Raw genomic sequence first — 18,462 nt, 5'->3', positions numbered from 1 at the left:
TCTGCATAGTCGTGCCCGACCACCTACCATGCAGGGGAACTGCTGCAGTCGTGCCCGGCCACCTACCATGCAGGGGAACTGATGCAGTCGTGCCCGACCACCTACCATGCCGGGTAACTTCTGCACAGCGGTGCCTGGCCACATACCTTGCAAGTGAACTGCTGTACAGTGAATAGAAATTGCTGAAATAGCCTGTACGAGGAAAACCCAGGGCCAAAGTATAGAAAAAGCAGTATAGTGATTAAGCACTGTGGCTAGCGTTGAGGGAAAAGATTTGCAGGACTGTGGTCCAGCAGCCATGTCTACCAAACCTCCACCTACCAACAGGCATCTCTTCCGAATAGCATGCCAGCATGCCATCGTTGCAGCACAATGAACGCATGACACCGCACAGGGCCTACTGATCACAAGAGATGCTGGGGATTCCTGCAACCAGAAGTTGTTCTAAAAGGCTCTGGTTTGGTGGGCGACATGGCCACTGGTTCAGGGTCTTGCAAATATTTTTGCCTATCTCTAACTGCGGCCTCTTCACTCTTAGAGAACCCCTGGAGATACTCGAGGTTGAAGCCCCAAGATTATAAAGAAATGGAATATACTGGCAACAAGCCATCAATTTACAATCTCTTTAACTTGCACCTGGAGGGTACTCCGACGATTGACCCAAATGGTCTAATCATAATGTCCCCCCCTCCCAAACATAAGCTGAGCTGCAAGGTAAAGGGGACACATTTTTTTCATAAAGAGAGCTTGTCATCAGGATTTTATACCCCAATGTAATGCTGAATTGTCTCTCCCTATTCCCCGCCTGCTGCTGCCCTCTTCTCTCTGTCTGACACATGAGTAACCTGCCAGTGATTGACAGGAGGCAGGAAGCAGGTGAGGAATAGGGAGAGGCCGGAAAGCTGTAAGTGCAGCGCCAGCTCACTGCACTTACAACTCATTAGCTTAAAACTAAAAATTTCTCTAAAACAGCAAAAACGTACAAGAAAAATCAGCAATAAAGCGCTTTCACACACATGCCATTAGTTTGGTATCTAATGTCTTGATGACACATTCTATTAAAATGACAATATTTTGGGCTAAAAAATACATTTTCGGAATTTGGATTTCATTATACATTTTGCACCGTTTGCCTCCAACAGCCTCCGTGTTACACTGTCTGCAGAAAGAGCTAACTGGGAATCTGTCAGTCAGCCCGCTGAGTTTATAACCCTTCTACTGGTCTTTTTCTGAGCTCATCTCAGCTGATTTTTGACCACAGACCACATCAAAGTTGAATGTGTCAGGAAACAAAGGGTCTGTAAAAATAAAATGGCGCACAATGTTTAATAAAAAGCAATTGTAAAAAATGATGGTCAACCCCTAATACATGCATTTAAGTTTCTCAGCCCGGGCAGTATTAACAGATTCAACATTAATTTTACATGTACCCTAAGAAACGTGGGGAATCCTTGTCCAAAATATCCCACAGCAAAGTAGTCAGGCTTTGGCCGGATAACTTTCACGATGCTTTCGAAAAACTGCGCTTGTTTCTTCTGCAATGAAAAGAACGGTGTTACAGAACAGAAGCGAGGAATAAGTACGCGGGGTATCAGAGCGGTGCTCTAAGGAGGCGGCCCGCTCTGATTACGAGAGCAATAGTCAGTAAGCTGCAGACGTCAGACATTAAAATTCTGTTTCTCCGCTATATCATGTTTACTGCTGCCCAGACTTCGGCGCCACGAACGGTATTATTTATTCGCCATCTCTCCATCTGATTGCATAATTCAGTGTTGATTAATTTTTACAGCTCTTCAGTCCGGTCAGGACATTATGCATCTTTAGGGTACAACTAGAGAGAGCTTACTGCCTACTGAGAGATCAGATTACCACTACCTGTGTACTGAAGTCTAAGGATAGTGGATGGAGGAAACTGAGGTGCAGGCACAGACACAGACGGTGCAGCTACTTTATATGTTTATTATCTTATAATCAGTGCTGAATTCACAGCTACACTGCTCATTACTGCTGTATACTGTCCTCCATACTGCTGATTCTGAATGTCTGCTATATTTATTCGCCATATCTTCATCTGATTTCAAAATTTAGTACTGATTTATTTTTTTTATAGATCTTCAATCCGGTCAGGCTAACATTATGCATCCTTAGGGGATGTACTGAAATCTAAGAAGAGTGGATGGAAGAATCCGACGCACAGACACAGACAGTGCAGCTATTTTATATGTATTTTACAAGTGCTGGACTCATAGCTGCACTGCTCAGTACTGCTGAATAATGCCTTCCATGCCGCTGATTCTGCACTTCTGGTACATAAAGACAGGAGAGTATGAATAACTAATGTCTGTGTGTATTATTTATGGGAGACATTATAGCAGCTAGTTTCTAACCACTAGCTCAGAAACAACTGAAAATTAGAGATAAGTGAAAATGTGAAATTCACGTCTTATAATGGCGTGAAAATGTGTTATTTGTCAAGCACACACTCATGGCAGCTTATGATAATTATCCTGAATAATTGGTACGATGCAGTGTGTAATTTTTAGGCAGTAAGACCCCTCAGTTGAAGCTGCAAGAAGCCATAATGTAGCTCCAGGTATATGCAATGGACTTAGATAAAAAAAAAAAAAACAACAACATAAAATCTGAGTTCTAAAACCTATAAAGACTGTTGTCCTGGAATCCATACAGGCTACAATTGCAGTAGAGCAGGAGAGAGGTCACCGGTTAAAAGCGATTCTGCTGACAGATATGAAACAATGCACAATGACTTTACTGCATTCATAAACACCGGAAATAAACAAAAACAAATGTAAAAGCAACAAAGAAAAAAACACAAAAATCAACTCACCAGTAATTCACTCAAATGCTCATAGTCAAACATTTCATTTTCATATTGCTCTGCCAGTTCTTTGCCCAGGGTAATGGCCTCCTCCCACATCTGAGGAGAGATGATGGAGATATATGAAGTCAATCAATCATTCTTGCTCGGCTACATTACAATGAAGCACTAGGTGTTATCATTAGCCGCCATCCCTTACAGTTTTGCACACTCGCCTTGTAGGTATACACTAACTCCTATTCTATAGGCTCCATAGAGGAAAAGAAAGCCAATTCCTTCTAGGCAAACAGTGATGGAAGAAGAGGACTTTACTGTACAGCGAGTATTTAACATCAAGGGCATTTTATACCATTTCTTATGTACAGCGCCTTGCAAAAAGTATTCACACTGCATGAACCTTTCCACATTTTTTCACGTTACACGCCAATACTTAAAGGTATTTTATTGGGATTTTATGTGATATACCAACACAAAGTAGCAAGTGTTAGTGAAGTGTAAAGGAAATGTTACAGGGTTTTCTGCAGCCTTTAACAGGTTTTCCTCCAGGATTGTCCATTATTTAGCTCCATCCATCTTCCTCTCAACTCTGACCAGCTGAAGAAAAGCTCATTGTCCTTGCTGAGGAAAAGCATCCCCCACAGCATGATGCTGACACCACCATGTTTGACGGTGGGGATAGTGTTTTCATGGTGATTTACCAGTACTTTCTTCCTTGTATTGGTATCACAGTGTCACATAAAATCCCAATAAAATACATTTAAGTTTTTGGGTGTAACATGAAAAAAATGTGGAAAAGTTCACGGGGTGTGAAAACGTTTTCAATAAACTGTATATCCATTTATATATAAATATTTACCAAAACTACGTACAGTTAAATTTTATGGTTTTAAGCATCAGGACATTTTTAAAAAATCTGGTCCTGAGAAGGAGTAAAAGGGAACATGTCAGTCGATTCATGCTTCCCGAACCATGGGCAGCATGGATCAGAGCTTGTCTGCATGATTTCAGCCAGGTATGTTTTACTATAAAACACTTCGGCATTCCAGCTATAGAAAAAAAACTAAGAAATGAGCTGGTAGACGTGCAAAGTGTAATAGCACGTTCACACTGTGGCTATTTCACAGACAAAACCCAAGAAAAAAAATAAATTCAACATATACCCTACAGTAAGTAAATAGTAATAGTAAATAGGTCTCTGTCTCAACATCATGCTGCTCTCCGATTACATAGAAAACCTGCTGACAGATTCCCTTTAAAGGGAATATGTCAATCAGAATGTTACTTATTATTTAAAGGAGTAATCCCATCTTATACATGGCATAAAAAGGTAAAGCTAATGCGAGCCCCACAAATGGAGTGAAGTGTGCTGCTGTCAGTGAAGTAGACATCGGAATTCCCATTAGTTTGTATGGGATATGCCATAAATGTATGACATTTATGTTAAAAGTATTTTTGAAATTTTTTTCAAATTTTCCATATCATTATATGAAAAAATCAGAAATCTTGCAATTTACAAATTGACCACTAAGGCCTAATACTAGACTCAAGCTTCATGGGGTGAACAGAAGACTTCAGTCTCATTATCGTCAGAGACAGAATTCCAAAGGTTGCATTGTATATATAGTAGATAACAAGGTTCACCATTCACTATGTGGTGTCACGGCTCTCCTCCTCCTCCTCTACAACGACCGCTAAAACCTCTATGTACAGAAGATGACACAGGGTTCAATTTTCACAATAGGTGATGTCACAGCTCACCTCCTCCTCTACAATGACTGATAACACCTCTATATACAGTAGATTACACAGGATCCACCATTCACAATAGGTGATGTCACAGCTCACCTCCTCCTCCTGTACAATGACTGATAACACCTCTATATACAGTATATAACACAGCATCCACCATTCACAATAGGTGATGTCACAGCTCACCTCCTCCTGTACAATGACTAATAACACCTCTATATACAGTAGATAACACAGGATGCACCATTCACAATAGGCGATGTCACAGCTCACCTCCTCCTCCTGTACAATGACTGATAAAATCTCTATACAGTAGATAACACAGGATCCACCATTCACAATAGGTGATGTCACAGCTCACCTCCTCCACCTGTACAATGACTGATACCACCTCTATATACAGTAGATAACACAGGATCCATCATTCACAATAGGTGAAGTCACAGCTCACCTCCTCCTCCTGTACAATGACTGATAACACCTCTATATACAGTATATAACAGCATCCACCATTCACAATAGGTGATGTCACAGCTCACCTCCTCCTCCTGTACAATGACTGATAACACTTCTATATACAATAGATAACACAGGATCCACCATTCACAATAGGTGATGTCACTGCTCACCTCCTCCTCCTGTACAATGACTGGTAACACCTCTATATACAGTAGATAACACAAGATGCACCATTCACAATAGGTGATGTCACAGCTCACCTCCTCCTCCTGTACAATGACTGATAAGTGATAATACCTCTATATACAGTAGATAACACAGGATCCACCATTCACAATAGGTGATGTCACAGCTCACCTCCTCCACCTGTACAATGACTGATAACACCTCTATATACAGTAGATGACACAGGATCCACCATTCACAATAGGTGATGTCACAGCTCACCTCCTCCTGCACAATGACTAATATCACCTCTATATAAATTAGATAACACAGGATCCACCATTCACAATAGGTGATGTCACAGCTCACCTCCTCCTGTACAATGACTAATATAACCTCTATATACATTAGATAACACAGGATCCACCATTCACAATAGGTGATGTCACAGCTCACCTCCTCCTCCTGTACAATGACTGATAACACCTCTATATACAGTAGATAACACAGGATCCACCATTCACAATAGATGATGTCACAGCTCACCTCCTCCACCTGTACAATGTCTGATAACACCTCTATATACAGTAGATAACACCAGATCCACCATTCACAATAGGTGATGTCACAGCTCACCTCCTCCTCCTATACAATGATCTTTGCCCAGCTAAGTGACAGCTGAAAAGGAAGTGTGAGTCTAGTCTTGGGTTCAGTAGCCAGTGTAAAAACGCCAAGATTTCGGAATATATGTTAACTAGCTGTACTACCCGGCTTCGCCCGGGTTAATGACTGCTGTTAGCAAAATAGAATGTGTTAACAAAAATTTATTCTGCACACAAAAACTACAAAACAAATACCGTATATACTCGAGTATAAGCCGACCCGAGTATAAGCCGACCCCCCTAATTTTGCCACAAAAAACTGGGAAAACTTATTGACTCGAGTATAAGGCTACGTTCACATTAGCGGCGGGCGCCGCAGCGGCGGGCGCCGCAGCGGCGCCGCATGCGTCATGCGCCCCTATATTTAACATGGGGGCACATGGACATGCGTCGCACTTGCGTTTTGCGCCGCATGCGTCGCTGCGGCGCCCGCGTCCGGGCGCAGAGGACGCAGCAAGTTGCATTTTTGCTGCGTCCAAAATCAATTAAAAAAAGGACGCATGCGGCGCAAAACGCAGCGTTGTGCATGCGTTTTGCTGCGTTTTTGTTTGCGTTGTGCGCTGCGGCGCCGACGCTGCGGCGCACAACGCAAATGTGAACGTAGCCTTAGCCTAGGGTGGAAAATGCAGCAGCTACCGGTGAATTTCAAAAATAAAAATAGATGCTCCATACCGTTCATTATGGCCCCATAGCTGTGCCATATAGTGCTCTGCACCGTTCATAATTGCCCCATAGCTGTGCCATATAGTGCTCTGCACCGTTCATTATTGCCCCATAGCTGTGCCATATAGTGCTCTGCACCGTTCATAATTGCCCCATAGCTGTGCCATATAGTGCTCTGCACCGTTCATTATTGCCCCATAGCTGTGCCATATAGTGCTCTGCACCATTCATTATTGCCCCATAGCTGTGCCATATAATGCTCTGCACCATTATTGCCCCATAGCTGTGCCATACAGTGCTCTGCACCGTCCATTATTGCCCCATAGCTGTGCTGCTGCTGCTGCAATAAAAATAATAAAACACATACTCACCTGTCTTGCTTGCAGCTCCTCGGCGCCATCTTCCCGGCGTCTCTCCGCACTGACTGATCAGGCAGAGGGCGGCGCGCACACTATATGCGTCATCGCGCCCTCTGCCTGAACAGTCAGTGTGGAGAGAGAGAGACGCCGGGAAGATGGAGACAGCGCCCGGCGTGTGGAACGAGGACAGGTGAATATGCGATACTTACCTGCTCCCGGCGTCCTGCTCCTTCCCCCTGCCTGTCTTCGGTGCCGCAGCCTCTTCCTCTGTCAGCGGTCACCGGCACCGCTGATTAGAGAAATGAATTATGCGGCTCCGCCCCTATGGGAGGTGGAGCAGCCTATTCATTTCTCTAATGAGCGGTCCCACGTGACCGCTGAACAGGGGAAGCGCTGCTGCACCCGGAGACCGTGGGACAGGCAGGGGGAGCGACAGGATCGCCGGGACTAGGTAAGTATGCCTCAGCGCCCTCTCCCCCTCACCCGCCGACCGTGACTCGAGTATAAGCCGAGGGGGCACTTTCAGCCCAAAAATTTGGGCTGAAAATCTCGGCTTATACTCGAGTATATACGGTAGATAGAAATGTAATTATTAAAAGGCAAAAACTAAGCTAATAGAAGCATTTCACAACATATATTAGCTTTGTTATACTGAGAATGTCTTTGTTGCCTATATTAACCAATCAGAGTTCAGGTTAATTAACTGTAGCAAAATAGAAGCTGAGCTGTGATTGGTTGCTATTGGCAGCCTGATAAATCCCCAGCCAACAGGAAGCCCTCCCCCCTGGCAGTATATATTAGCTCACACATACACATAATAGACTGGTCATGTGACTGACAGCTGCCGTATTTCCTATATGGTACATTTGTTGCTCTTGTAGTTTGTCAGCTTATTAATCAGATTTTTATTTTTGAAGGACAATACCAGACTTGTGTGTGTTTTAGGGCGAGTTTCATGTGTGTCTTGTGTGTGTTGAGTTGCGTGTGGCGACATGCATGTAGCGACTTTTGTGAGATGAGTTTTGTGTGGCGACATGCGTGTAGCAACATTTTGTGTGTCGAGTTGCATGTGACAGGTTAGTGTAGCAAGTTGTGTGCAGCAAGATTTGCGCATGGCGAGTTTTGCGCATGGCGAGTTTTATGTGTGGTGCGTTTTCAGTATGTGCAAGTTTTGTGTGAGGCAACTTTTGCATGTGGTGCAACTTTTGTACATGTGGCAATTTTTCTGTGTGTGCAAGTTTTGCATGAGGTGAGTTTTCCATGAGGTGAGTTTTGCACGTGTGGCGAGTTTTGCGTGAGCCTAGTTTTGCATATGGTGAGTTTTGCATGTAGCGAGTTTTGCGCGTTGCGAGTTTTGAGTGGTGACTTTTGTGTTTCGACTTTTATGTGGCGAGGTTGGTGTGTGTGTGGTGAAATGTGTGCTGAGGGTGGTATATGTGTTCAAGCACGTGGTAGTGTGTGGCGCATTTTGTGTTTGTGTTCATATCCCCGTGTGTGGTGAGTATCCCATGTCGGGGCCCCACCTTAGCAACTGTACGGTATATACTCTTTGGCGCCATCACTCTCACTCTTTAAGTCCCCCTTGTTCACATCTGGCAGCTGTCAATTTTCCTCCAACACTTTTCCTGTTATGACCCCAATAGCAGAGGGTCTCTGCAATAAATACCAAGTCTGCAAACACAAAAAACCAGCTCATAGGGCAGTGGTAACTGGGCTGACCGTATATCTAATCCTAGCACCACAAATAGCAGCAGCCGGGGAACGTGCCTACGTTGGTTCTAGACGTCTCGCGCCAGCCGGAGAACTAACTAACTCTAGAAGGGAAAAGATAGACCTTTCTTGCCTCCAGAGAAAAGACCCCAAAAGTTGGATACAAGCCCCCAACAAATAATAACGGTGAGGTAAGAAGAAAAGACAAACGTAAGAATGAACTAGGTATTTAGCAAAGAGAGGCCCACTGACTAATAGCAGAATATAGTAAGATGACTTATACGGTCAGCAAAAACCCTATCAAAAATATCCACGCTGGATATTCAAGAACCCCCGAACCGTCTAACGGCCAGGGGGAGAACACCAGCCCCCCAGAGCTTCCAGCAAAATCAGGAATCACATTTAGTACAAGCTGGACAAAAAATAAGAGCAATACAGATAACCAAAAAACAAGGAAGCAGGACTTAGCTTAATTTTGCATGAACCAGGACCAGCAGACAGGAGCAAACAGAAAGGACTGATTACAACGATGCCAGGCACCAGACTAAGAATTCAGGAAGTTCATATAGCAACACCCCTGGACTAACGACCCAGGTGGGTGCCAAACTAGGGAAAGACAATCTCAGAGTCATACCACTAGTGACCACAAGAGGGAGCCAAAAAAGTCTAATTCACAACAGTACCCCCCCTTTAAGGAGGGGTCACCGAACCCTCACCAAGACCACCAGGGCGATCAGGATGAGCAGCGTGAAAGGCACGAACTAAATCGGCCGCATGCACATCAGAGGCAACCACCCAGGAATTATCCTCCTGACCATAGCCCTTCCACTTGATACTGAAGCCTCCGTCTGGAGAGACGAGAATCCAAGATTTTCTCCACCACGTACTCCAACTCGCCCTCAACCAACACCGGAGCAGGAGGCTCAACAGAGGGAACCACAGGTACAATGTACCGCCGCAACAAAGACCTATGGAACACGTTGTGAATGGCAAACGACACCGGAAGATCCAAGCGAAAGGACACAGGATTAAGGATTTCCAATATCTTGTAAGGACCGATGAAGCGAGGCTTGAATTTAGGAGAGGAGACCTTCATAGGAACAAATCGAGAAGACAGCCATACCAAATCCCCAACACGAAGTCGGGGACCCACACCACGGCGGCGGTTGGCAAAACGCTGAGCCTTCTCCTGTGACAACTTCAAGTTGTCCACCACATGATTCCAAATCTGCTGCAACCTATCCACCACAGAATCTACCCCAGGACAGTCAGAAGGCTCTACATGTCCCGAGGAAAAACGAGGATGGAAACCAGAGTTGCAGAAAAATGGCGAGACCAAAGTAGCGGAACTAGCCCGATTATTAAGGGCAAACTCAGCCAACGGCAAGAAGGTCACCCAATCATCCTGATCCGCAGAAACAAAACACCTCAAATAAGCCTCCAAAGTTTGATTAGTTCGCTCCATTTGTCCATTAGTCTGAGGATGAAAGGCAGACGAAAACGACAAATCAATGCCCATCTTAGCACAAAAGGATCGCCAGAACCTGGAAACAAACTGGGATCCTCTGTCAGACACGATATTCTCAGGAATGCCGTGTAAACGAACCACATTCTGAAAGAACAAAGGAACCAGATCGGAAGAGGAAGGCAGCTTAGGCAAAGATACCAAATGGACCATCTTGGAAAAGCGATCACATACCACCCAGATGACAGACATGCCCTGAGACACCGGAAGATCTGAAATGAAATCCATGGAAATGTGTGTCCAAGGCCTCTTCGGGACAGGCAAGGGCAAGAGCAACCCGCTGGCACGAGAACAGCAAGGCTTAGCTCGAGCACAAGTCCCACAGGACTGCACAAATGACCGCACATCCCGCGACAAGGAAGGCCACCAAAAGGACCTAGACACCAAATCTCTGGTGCCAAAAATTCCCGGATGCCCTGCCAACACCGAGGAATGAACCTCGGAAATGACTCTGCTGGTCCATTTAACAGGAACAAACAGTCTGTCAGGTGGACAAGAGTCAGGTCTAAAAGCCTGAAATCTCTGCAACACACGTCGCAAATCCGGAGAAATGGCTGACAAGATTACTCCCTCTTTAAGAATACCAACTGGTTCTGCGACTCCAGGAGAGTCAGGCACAAAGCTCCTTGAAAGAGCATCAGCCTTCACATTCTTTGAACCTGGTAAATACGAGACCACAAAGTCAAAACGGGAGAAAAACAATGACCAACGGGCCTGTCTAGGATTCAGGCGTTTAGCAGACTCGAGATACATCAGATTTTTGTGATCAGTCAAGACCACCACACGATGCTTAGCACCCTCGAGCCAATGACGCCGCTCCTCAAATGCCCACTTCATGGCCAGCAACTCCCGATTGCCAACATCATAATTCCGCTCAGCAGGCGAAAACTTCCTAGAGAAAAAAGCACATGGTCTCATTACCGAGCAACCAGGGCCTCTCTGCGACAAAACGGCCCCTGCCCCAATCTCAGAAGCATCCACTTCAACCTGAAAGGGAAGTGAGACATCAGGCTGGCACAAAACAGGCGCTGAAGTAAACCGGCGTTTCAACTCTTGGAAAGCCTCCACGGCTGCAGGAGCCCAGTTAGCAACATCAGAACCTTTCTTGGTCATATCTGTCAAAGGTTTAACAACGCTAGAAAAATTAGCGATAAAATGACGGTAGAAGTTAGCAAAGCCCAAGAACTTCTGAAGACTCTTAACTGAGGTGGGTTGAGTCCAATCATGAATAGCTCGGACCTTGACTGGGTCCATCTCCACCACAGAAGGGGAGAAAATAAAACCCAAAAAGGGAACCTTCTGTACTCCAAAGAGACACTTTGAGCCCTTAACAAACAAAGCATTCTCACGCAAAACCTGAAACACCATCCTGACCTGCTCTACATGCGAGTCCCAATCATCAGAAAAAAACAGAATATCATCCAGATAAACAATCATAAATTTATCCAGATACTTCCGGAAAATATCATGCATAAAGGACTGAAACACTGAAGGAGCATTAGAGAGCCCAAAAGGCATCACCAAGTACTCAAAATGACCTTCGGGCGTATTAAATGCAGTTTTCCATTCATCTCCTTGCTTAATGCGCACAAGGTTGTACGCACCACGAAGATCTATCTTGGTGAACCACTTGGCACCTTTAATCCGGGCAAACAAGTCCAACAACAGAGGCAAAGGATACTGAAATTTAACAGTGATTTTATTCAGAAGCCGATAGTCAATACAAGGTCTCAAAGATCCGTCCTTCTTGGCCACAAAAAAGAATCCCGCACCAAGAGGGGAAGAAGAAGGACGGATATGCCCCTTCTCCAGAGATTCCTTGATATACGAACGCATTGCGGTATGCTCAGGTACAGACAGATTAAATAATCTTCCCTTAGGAAATTTACTACCCGGAATCAAATCTATAGCGCAGTCACAGTCCCTATGAGGAGGAAGAGCACTGGACCTGGACTCGCTGAATACATCCTGATAATCAGACAAATACTCAGGAACTTCCGAAGGAGTAGAGGAAGCAATAGACACCGGTGGGGAATCACCATGAATTCCCTGACAGCCCCAACTTGACACAGACATTGCCTTCCAATCCAAGACTGGATTATGGGTCTGTAACCATGGCAGACCCAAAACGACCAAATCATGCATTTTATGCAGAACAAGAAAACGAATCACCTCCCGATGTTCAGGAGTCATGCACATGGTTACCTGTGTCCAAAACTGCGGTTTATTTTCCGCCAATGGCGTAGCATCAATACCTCTAAGAGGGATAGGATTTACCAATGGCTCAAGAACAAAACCACAGCGCTTGGCAAACGACAGATCCATAAGACTCAGGGCAGCACCTGAATCCACAAACGCCATAACAGGGTAGGAAGACAATGAGCAAATTAAAGTCATAGACAAAATAAATTTAGGTTGCAAATTACCAATGGCGACAGGGCTAACAACCCTTGTAAGGCGTTTAGAGCATGCTGATATAACATGTGTAGAATCACCACAGTAAAAACACAACCCATTCTGCCGTCTATGATTTTTCCGTTCATTTCTAGTCTGAATTCTATCACATTGCATTAAATCAGGTGTTTGTTCAGACAACACCACCAGAGGATTAGCAATTTTGCGCTCCCGCAAACGCCGGTCAATTTGAATAGCCAGCGCCATGGAATCATTCAGACTTGTAGGAATGAAGAAACCCACCATCACATTCTTAATGGCTTCAGAAAGGCCATTTCTGAAATTTGCGGCCAGAGCACACTCATTCCACTGAGTAAGCACGGACCATTTCCGAAATTTTTGGCAATACACTTCAGCTTCATCCTGGCCCTGAGAAATAGCCAGCAAGGCTTTTTCTGCCTGAATTTCAAGATTGGGTTCCTCGTAAAGCAATCCGAGCGCCAGAAAAAACGCATCAATATTCGCCAATGCCGGATCTCCTGGCGCTAGCGAGAAAGCCCAATCCTGAGGGTCGCCCCGCAAGAAAGAGATAACAATTCTAACTTGCTGAGCTGAGTCTCCAGACGAACGGGGTCTCAGAGAAAGAAACAATTTACAATTATTCCTGAAATTCCTAAACTTAAATCGATCTCCAGAGAACAGTTCAGGAATAGGTATTTTAGGTTCAGACATAGGACTACTGGTAACAAAATCTTGTATGCCCTGCACACGAGCAGCAAGCTGATCCACACTTGTAATCAGAGTCTGGACATTCATGTCTGCAGCAAGCTTAAGCCACTCAGAGGTAAAGGGGAGGAAGAAAGAGGAAAAAAAAAACCCTCAGAATTTCCTTTCTTATTATCCCACTTCTGCAATGCATTAAACATTCAACTTGGGCCTGGCATACTGTTATGACCCCAATGGCAGAGGGTCTCTGCAATAAATACCAAGTCTGCAAACACAAAAAACCAGCTCATAGGGCAGTGGCAACTGGGCTGACCGTATATCTAATCCTAGCACCACAAATAGCAGCAGCCGGGGAACGTGCCTACGTTGGTTCTAGACGTCTCGCGCCAGCCGGAGAACTAACTAACCCTAGAAGGGAAAAGATAGACCTTTCTTGCCTCCAGACAAAAGACCCCAAAAGTTGGATACAAGCCCCCAACAAATAATAACGGTGAGGTAAGAAGAAAAGACAAACGTAAGAATGAACTAGGTATTTAGCAAAGAGAGGCCCACTGACTAATAGCAGAATATAGTAAGATGACTTATACGGTCAGCAAAAACCCTATCAAAAATATCCACGCTGGATATTCAAGAACCCCCGAACCGTCTAACGGCCCGGGGGGAGAACACCAGCCCCCCAGAGCTTCCAGCAAAATCAGGAATCACATTTAGTACAAGCTGGACAAAAAATAAGAGCAATACAGATAACCAAAAAACAAGGAAGCAGGACTTAGCTTAATTTTGCATGAACCAGGACCAGCAGACAGGAGCAAACAGAAAGGACTGATTACAACGATGCCAGGCACCAGACTAAGAATTCAGGAAGTTCATATAGCAACACCCCTGGACTAACGACCCAGGTGGGTGCCAAACTAGGGAAAGACAATCTCAGAGTCATACCACTAGTGACCACAAGAGGGAGCCAAAAAAGTCAAATTCACAACATTTTCCCTTCACTTTTTCCCCATTATGTAGATAGGGGCAAAATTGTTTGGTGAATTGGAACGCGCGGGGTTAAAATTTCACCTCACAACATAGCCTATGACGCTCTCGGGGTCCAGACGTGTGACTGTGCAAAATTTTGTGGCTGTAGCTGCGACGGTGCAGATGCCAATCCCGGACATACACACATACATACATACACACATTCAGCTTTATATATTAGACTAGCTGTACTACCCGGCTTCGCCCGGGTTAATGACTGCTGTTAGCAAAATAGAATGTGTTAACAAAAATTTATTCTGCACACAAAAACCACAAAACAAATAGATAGAAATGTAATTATTAAAAGGCAAAAACTAAGCAAATAGAAGCATTTCACAACATATATTAGCTTTGTTATACTGAGAATGTCTTTGTTGCCTATATTAACCAATCAGAGCTCAGGTTAATTAACTGTAGCAAAATAGAAGCTGAGCTGTGATTGGTTGCTATTGGCAGCCTGATAAATCCCCAGCCAACAGGAAGCCCTCCCCCCTGGCAGTATATATTAGCTCACACATACACATAATAGACAGGTCATGTGACTGACAGCTGCCGTATTTCCTATATGGTACATTTGTTGCTCTTGTAGTTTGCTTATTAATCAGATTTTTATTTTTGAAGGACAATACCAGACTTGTGTGTGTTTTAGGGCGAGTTTTATGTGTCAAGTTGTGTGTGTTGAGTTGCGTGTGGCGACATGCATGTAGCGACTTTTGTGAGATGAGTTTTGTGTGGCGACATGCGTGTAGCAACATTTTGTGTGTTGAGTTGCATGTGACAGGTTAGTGTAGCAAGTTGTGTGCAGCAAGATTTGTGCATGGCGAGTTTTGCGCGTGGCGAGTTTTATGTGTGGTGCATTTTGAGTATGTGCAAGTTTTGTGTGAGGCAACTTTTGCATGTGGTGCAACTTTTGTACATGTGGCAATTTTTCTGTGTGTGCAAGTTTTGCATGAGGTGAGTTTTCCATGAGGTGAGTTTTGCACGTGTGGCGAGTTTTGCGTGAGCCTAGTTTTGCATATGGCGAGTTTTGCATGTAGCGAGTTTTGAGTGGTGACTTTTGTGTTTCGACTTTTATGTGGCGAGGTTGGTGTGTGTGTGTGGTGAAATGTGTGCTGAGGGTGGTATATGTGTTCAAGCACGTGGTAGTGTGTGGCGCATTTTGTGTTTGTGTTCATATCCCCGTGTGTGGTGAGTATCCCATGTCGGGGCCCCACCTTAGCAACTGTACGGTATATACTCTTTGTCGCCATCGCTCTCATTCTTTAAGTCCTCATTGTTCACATCTGGCAGCTGTCAATTTTCCTCCAACACTTTTCCCTTCACTTTTTCCCCATTATGTAGATAGGAGCAAAATTGTTTGGTGAATTGGAACGCGCGGGGTTAAAATTTCACCTCACAACATAGCCTATGACGCTCTCGGGGTCCAGACGTGTGACTGTGCAAAATTTTGTGGCTGTAGCTGCGACGGTACAGATGCCAATCCCGGACATACACACATACATACATACACACATTCAGCTTTATATATTAGATATACCTGTATGTAATCTCCTGTATATAGTATATACCTGTGTGTCATCTCACCTATATATAGTATATATCTGTGTGTCATCTCCTGTATATAGTATATACCTGTATGTCATCTCCTCCTATACATAGCATATACCTGTGTCATCTCCTCCTGTATATACTATATACCTGTAGGTAATCTGCTCCTGTATATAGTATATACCTGTGTGTCATCTCCTCCTGTATATAGTATATACCTGTATGTCATCTCCTCCTGTATGTAGTATGTACCTGTATGTCATCTCCTCCTCTATATAGTATATACCTGTGTGTCATCTCTCCTGTATATAGTATATATCTGTGTGTCATCTCCTCCTGTATATAGTATATACCTGTGTGTCATCTCCCCTGTAAATAGTATATACCTGTGTGTCATCTCCTGTATATAGTATATAGCTGTATGCCATCTCCTCCTGTATTAGCCCTCGTTCACACGTTATTTGGTCAGTATTTTTACCTCAGTATTTGTAAGCTAAAATGGCAGCCTGATAAATCCCCAGCCAACAGTAAGCCCACCCCCTGGCAGTATATATTAGCTCACACATACACATAATAGACTGGTCATGTGACTGACAGCTGCCGGATTCCTATATGGTACATTTGTTGCTCTTGTAGTTTGTCTGCTTATTAATCAGATTTTTATTTTTGAAGGATACCAGACTTGTGTGTGTTTTAGGGCGAGTTTCGTGTGTCAAGTTGTGTGTGTTGAGTTGCGTGTGGCGACATGCATGTAGGGACTTTTGTGAGATGAGTTTTGTGTGGCGACATGCGTGTAGCAACTTTTTGTGTGTCGAGTTGCATGTGACAGGTTAGTGTAGCAAGTTGTGTGCAGCAAGTTTTGCGCATGGCGAGTTTTGCGCGTGGCGAGTTTTATGTGTGGTGCCTTTTGAGTATGTGCAAGTTTTGTGTGAGGCAACTTTTGCATGTGTTGCAACTTTTGTGCATGTGGCAATTTTTCTGCGTGTGGCAATTTTTCTGCGTGTGCAAGTTTTGCGTGTGGCGAGTTTTGCACGTGTGGCGAGTTTTGCATGTGGAGAGTTTTGCGCGTGGCGAGTTTTGAGCGGCGACTTTTGTGTTTCTACTTTTATGTGGCGAGGTTGGTGTATGTGTGGTGAAATGTGCACTGAGGGTGGTATATGTGTTCGAGCACGTGGTAGTGTGTGGCGCATTTTGTGTGTGTGTTCATATCCCCGTGGTGGTGTGATTATCCCATGTTGGGGCCCCACCTTAGCAACTGTACAGTATATACTCTTTGGTGCCATCGCTGTCATTCTTTAAGTCCCCCTTGTTCACATCTGGCAGCTGTTAATTTGCCTCCAACACTTTTCCTTTCATTTTTTCCCCATTATGTAGATAGGGGCAAAATTGTTTGGTGACTTGGAAAGCGCGGGGTTAAAATTTCACCTCACAATATAGCTTTGACGCTCTCAGGGTCCAGACGTGTGACTGTGCAAAATTTTGTGCCTGTAGCTGCGACGCCTCCAACACTTTTCCTTTCACTTTTTCCCCATTATGTAGATAGGGGCAAAATTGTTTGGTGAATTGGAAAGCGCGGGGTTAAAATTTCACCTCACAACATAGCCTATGACGCTCTCGGGGTCCAGACGTGTGACTGTGCAAAATTTTGTGGCTGTAGCTGCTACGGTTCAGATGCCAATCCCGGACATACATACATACATACATACATACACACACACACACATTCAGCTTTATATATTAGATATACCTGTATGTAATCTCCTGTATATAGTATATACCTGTGTGTCATCTCACCTATATATAGTATATATCTGTGTGTCATCTCCTGTATATAGTATATACCTGTATGTCATCTCCTCCTATACATAGCATATACCTGTGTCATCTCCTCCTGTATATACTATATACCTGTAGGTAATCTGCTCCTGTATATAGTATATACCTGTGTGTCATCTCCTCCTGTATATAGTATATACCTGTATGTCATCTCCTCCTGTATGTAGTATGTACCTGTATGTCATCTCCTCCTCTATATAGTATATACCTGTGTGTCATCTCTCCTGTATATAGTATATATCTGTGTGTCATCTCCTCCTGTATATAGTATATACCTGTGTGTCATCTCCCCTGTAAATAGTATATACCTGTGTGTCATCTCCTGTATATAGTATATAGCTGTATGCCATCTCCTCCTGTATTAGCCCTCGTTCACACGTTATTTGGTCAGTATTTTTACCTCAGTATTTGTAAGCTAAAATGGCAGCCTGATAAATCCCCAGCCAACAGTAAGCCCACCCCCTGGCAGTATATATTAGCTCACACATACACATAATAGACTGGTCATGTGACTGACAGCTGCCGGATTCCTATATGGTACATTTGTTGCTCTTGTAGTTTGTCTGCTTATTAATCAGATTTTTATTTTTGAAGGATACCAGACTTGTGTGTGTTTTAGGGCGAGTTTCGTGTGTCAAGTTGTGTGTGTTGAGTTGCGTGTGGCGACATGCATGTATGGACTTTTGTGAGATGAGTTTTGTGTGGCGACATGCGTGTAGCAACTTTTTGTGTGTCGAGTTGCATGTGACAGGTTAGTGTAGCAAGTTGTGTGCAGCAAGTTTTGCGCATGGCGAGTTTTGCGCG

At 44.2% G+C, this 18,462-nt stretch overlaps 1 protein-coding gene across 1 annotated transcript in view; it reads right to left on the bottom strand.

The window, feature by feature from the left end:
- Positions 1-18,462, bottom strand: part of DOCK1 (dedicator of cytokinesis 1) — a 478,132-nt gene that overhangs the window by 36,315 nt on the left and 423,355 nt on the right. Inside the window, exons 39-40 of the mRNA XM_077258384.1 lie at positions 2,849-2,938; positions 1,431-1,535 (exon numbers count right to left, since the gene is read on the bottom strand). Coding sequence (XP_077114499.1) covers positions 1,431-1,535; positions 2,849-2,938 — 195 coding nt within the window. The remainder of the gene's footprint in view (positions 1-1,430; positions 1,536-2,848; positions 2,939-18,462) is intronic.

The sequence above is a fragment of the Ranitomeya variabilis genome, chromosome 4, assembly GCF_051348905.1.
Source record: "Ranitomeya variabilis isolate aRanVar5 chromosome 4, aRanVar5.hap1, whole genome shotgun sequence".
NCBI classification, from domain to species: Eukaryota; Metazoa; Chordata; class Amphibia; order Anura; family Dendrobatidae; genus Ranitomeya; species Ranitomeya variabilis.
This window is presented reverse-complemented; position numbering and strand designations above follow the sequence as displayed.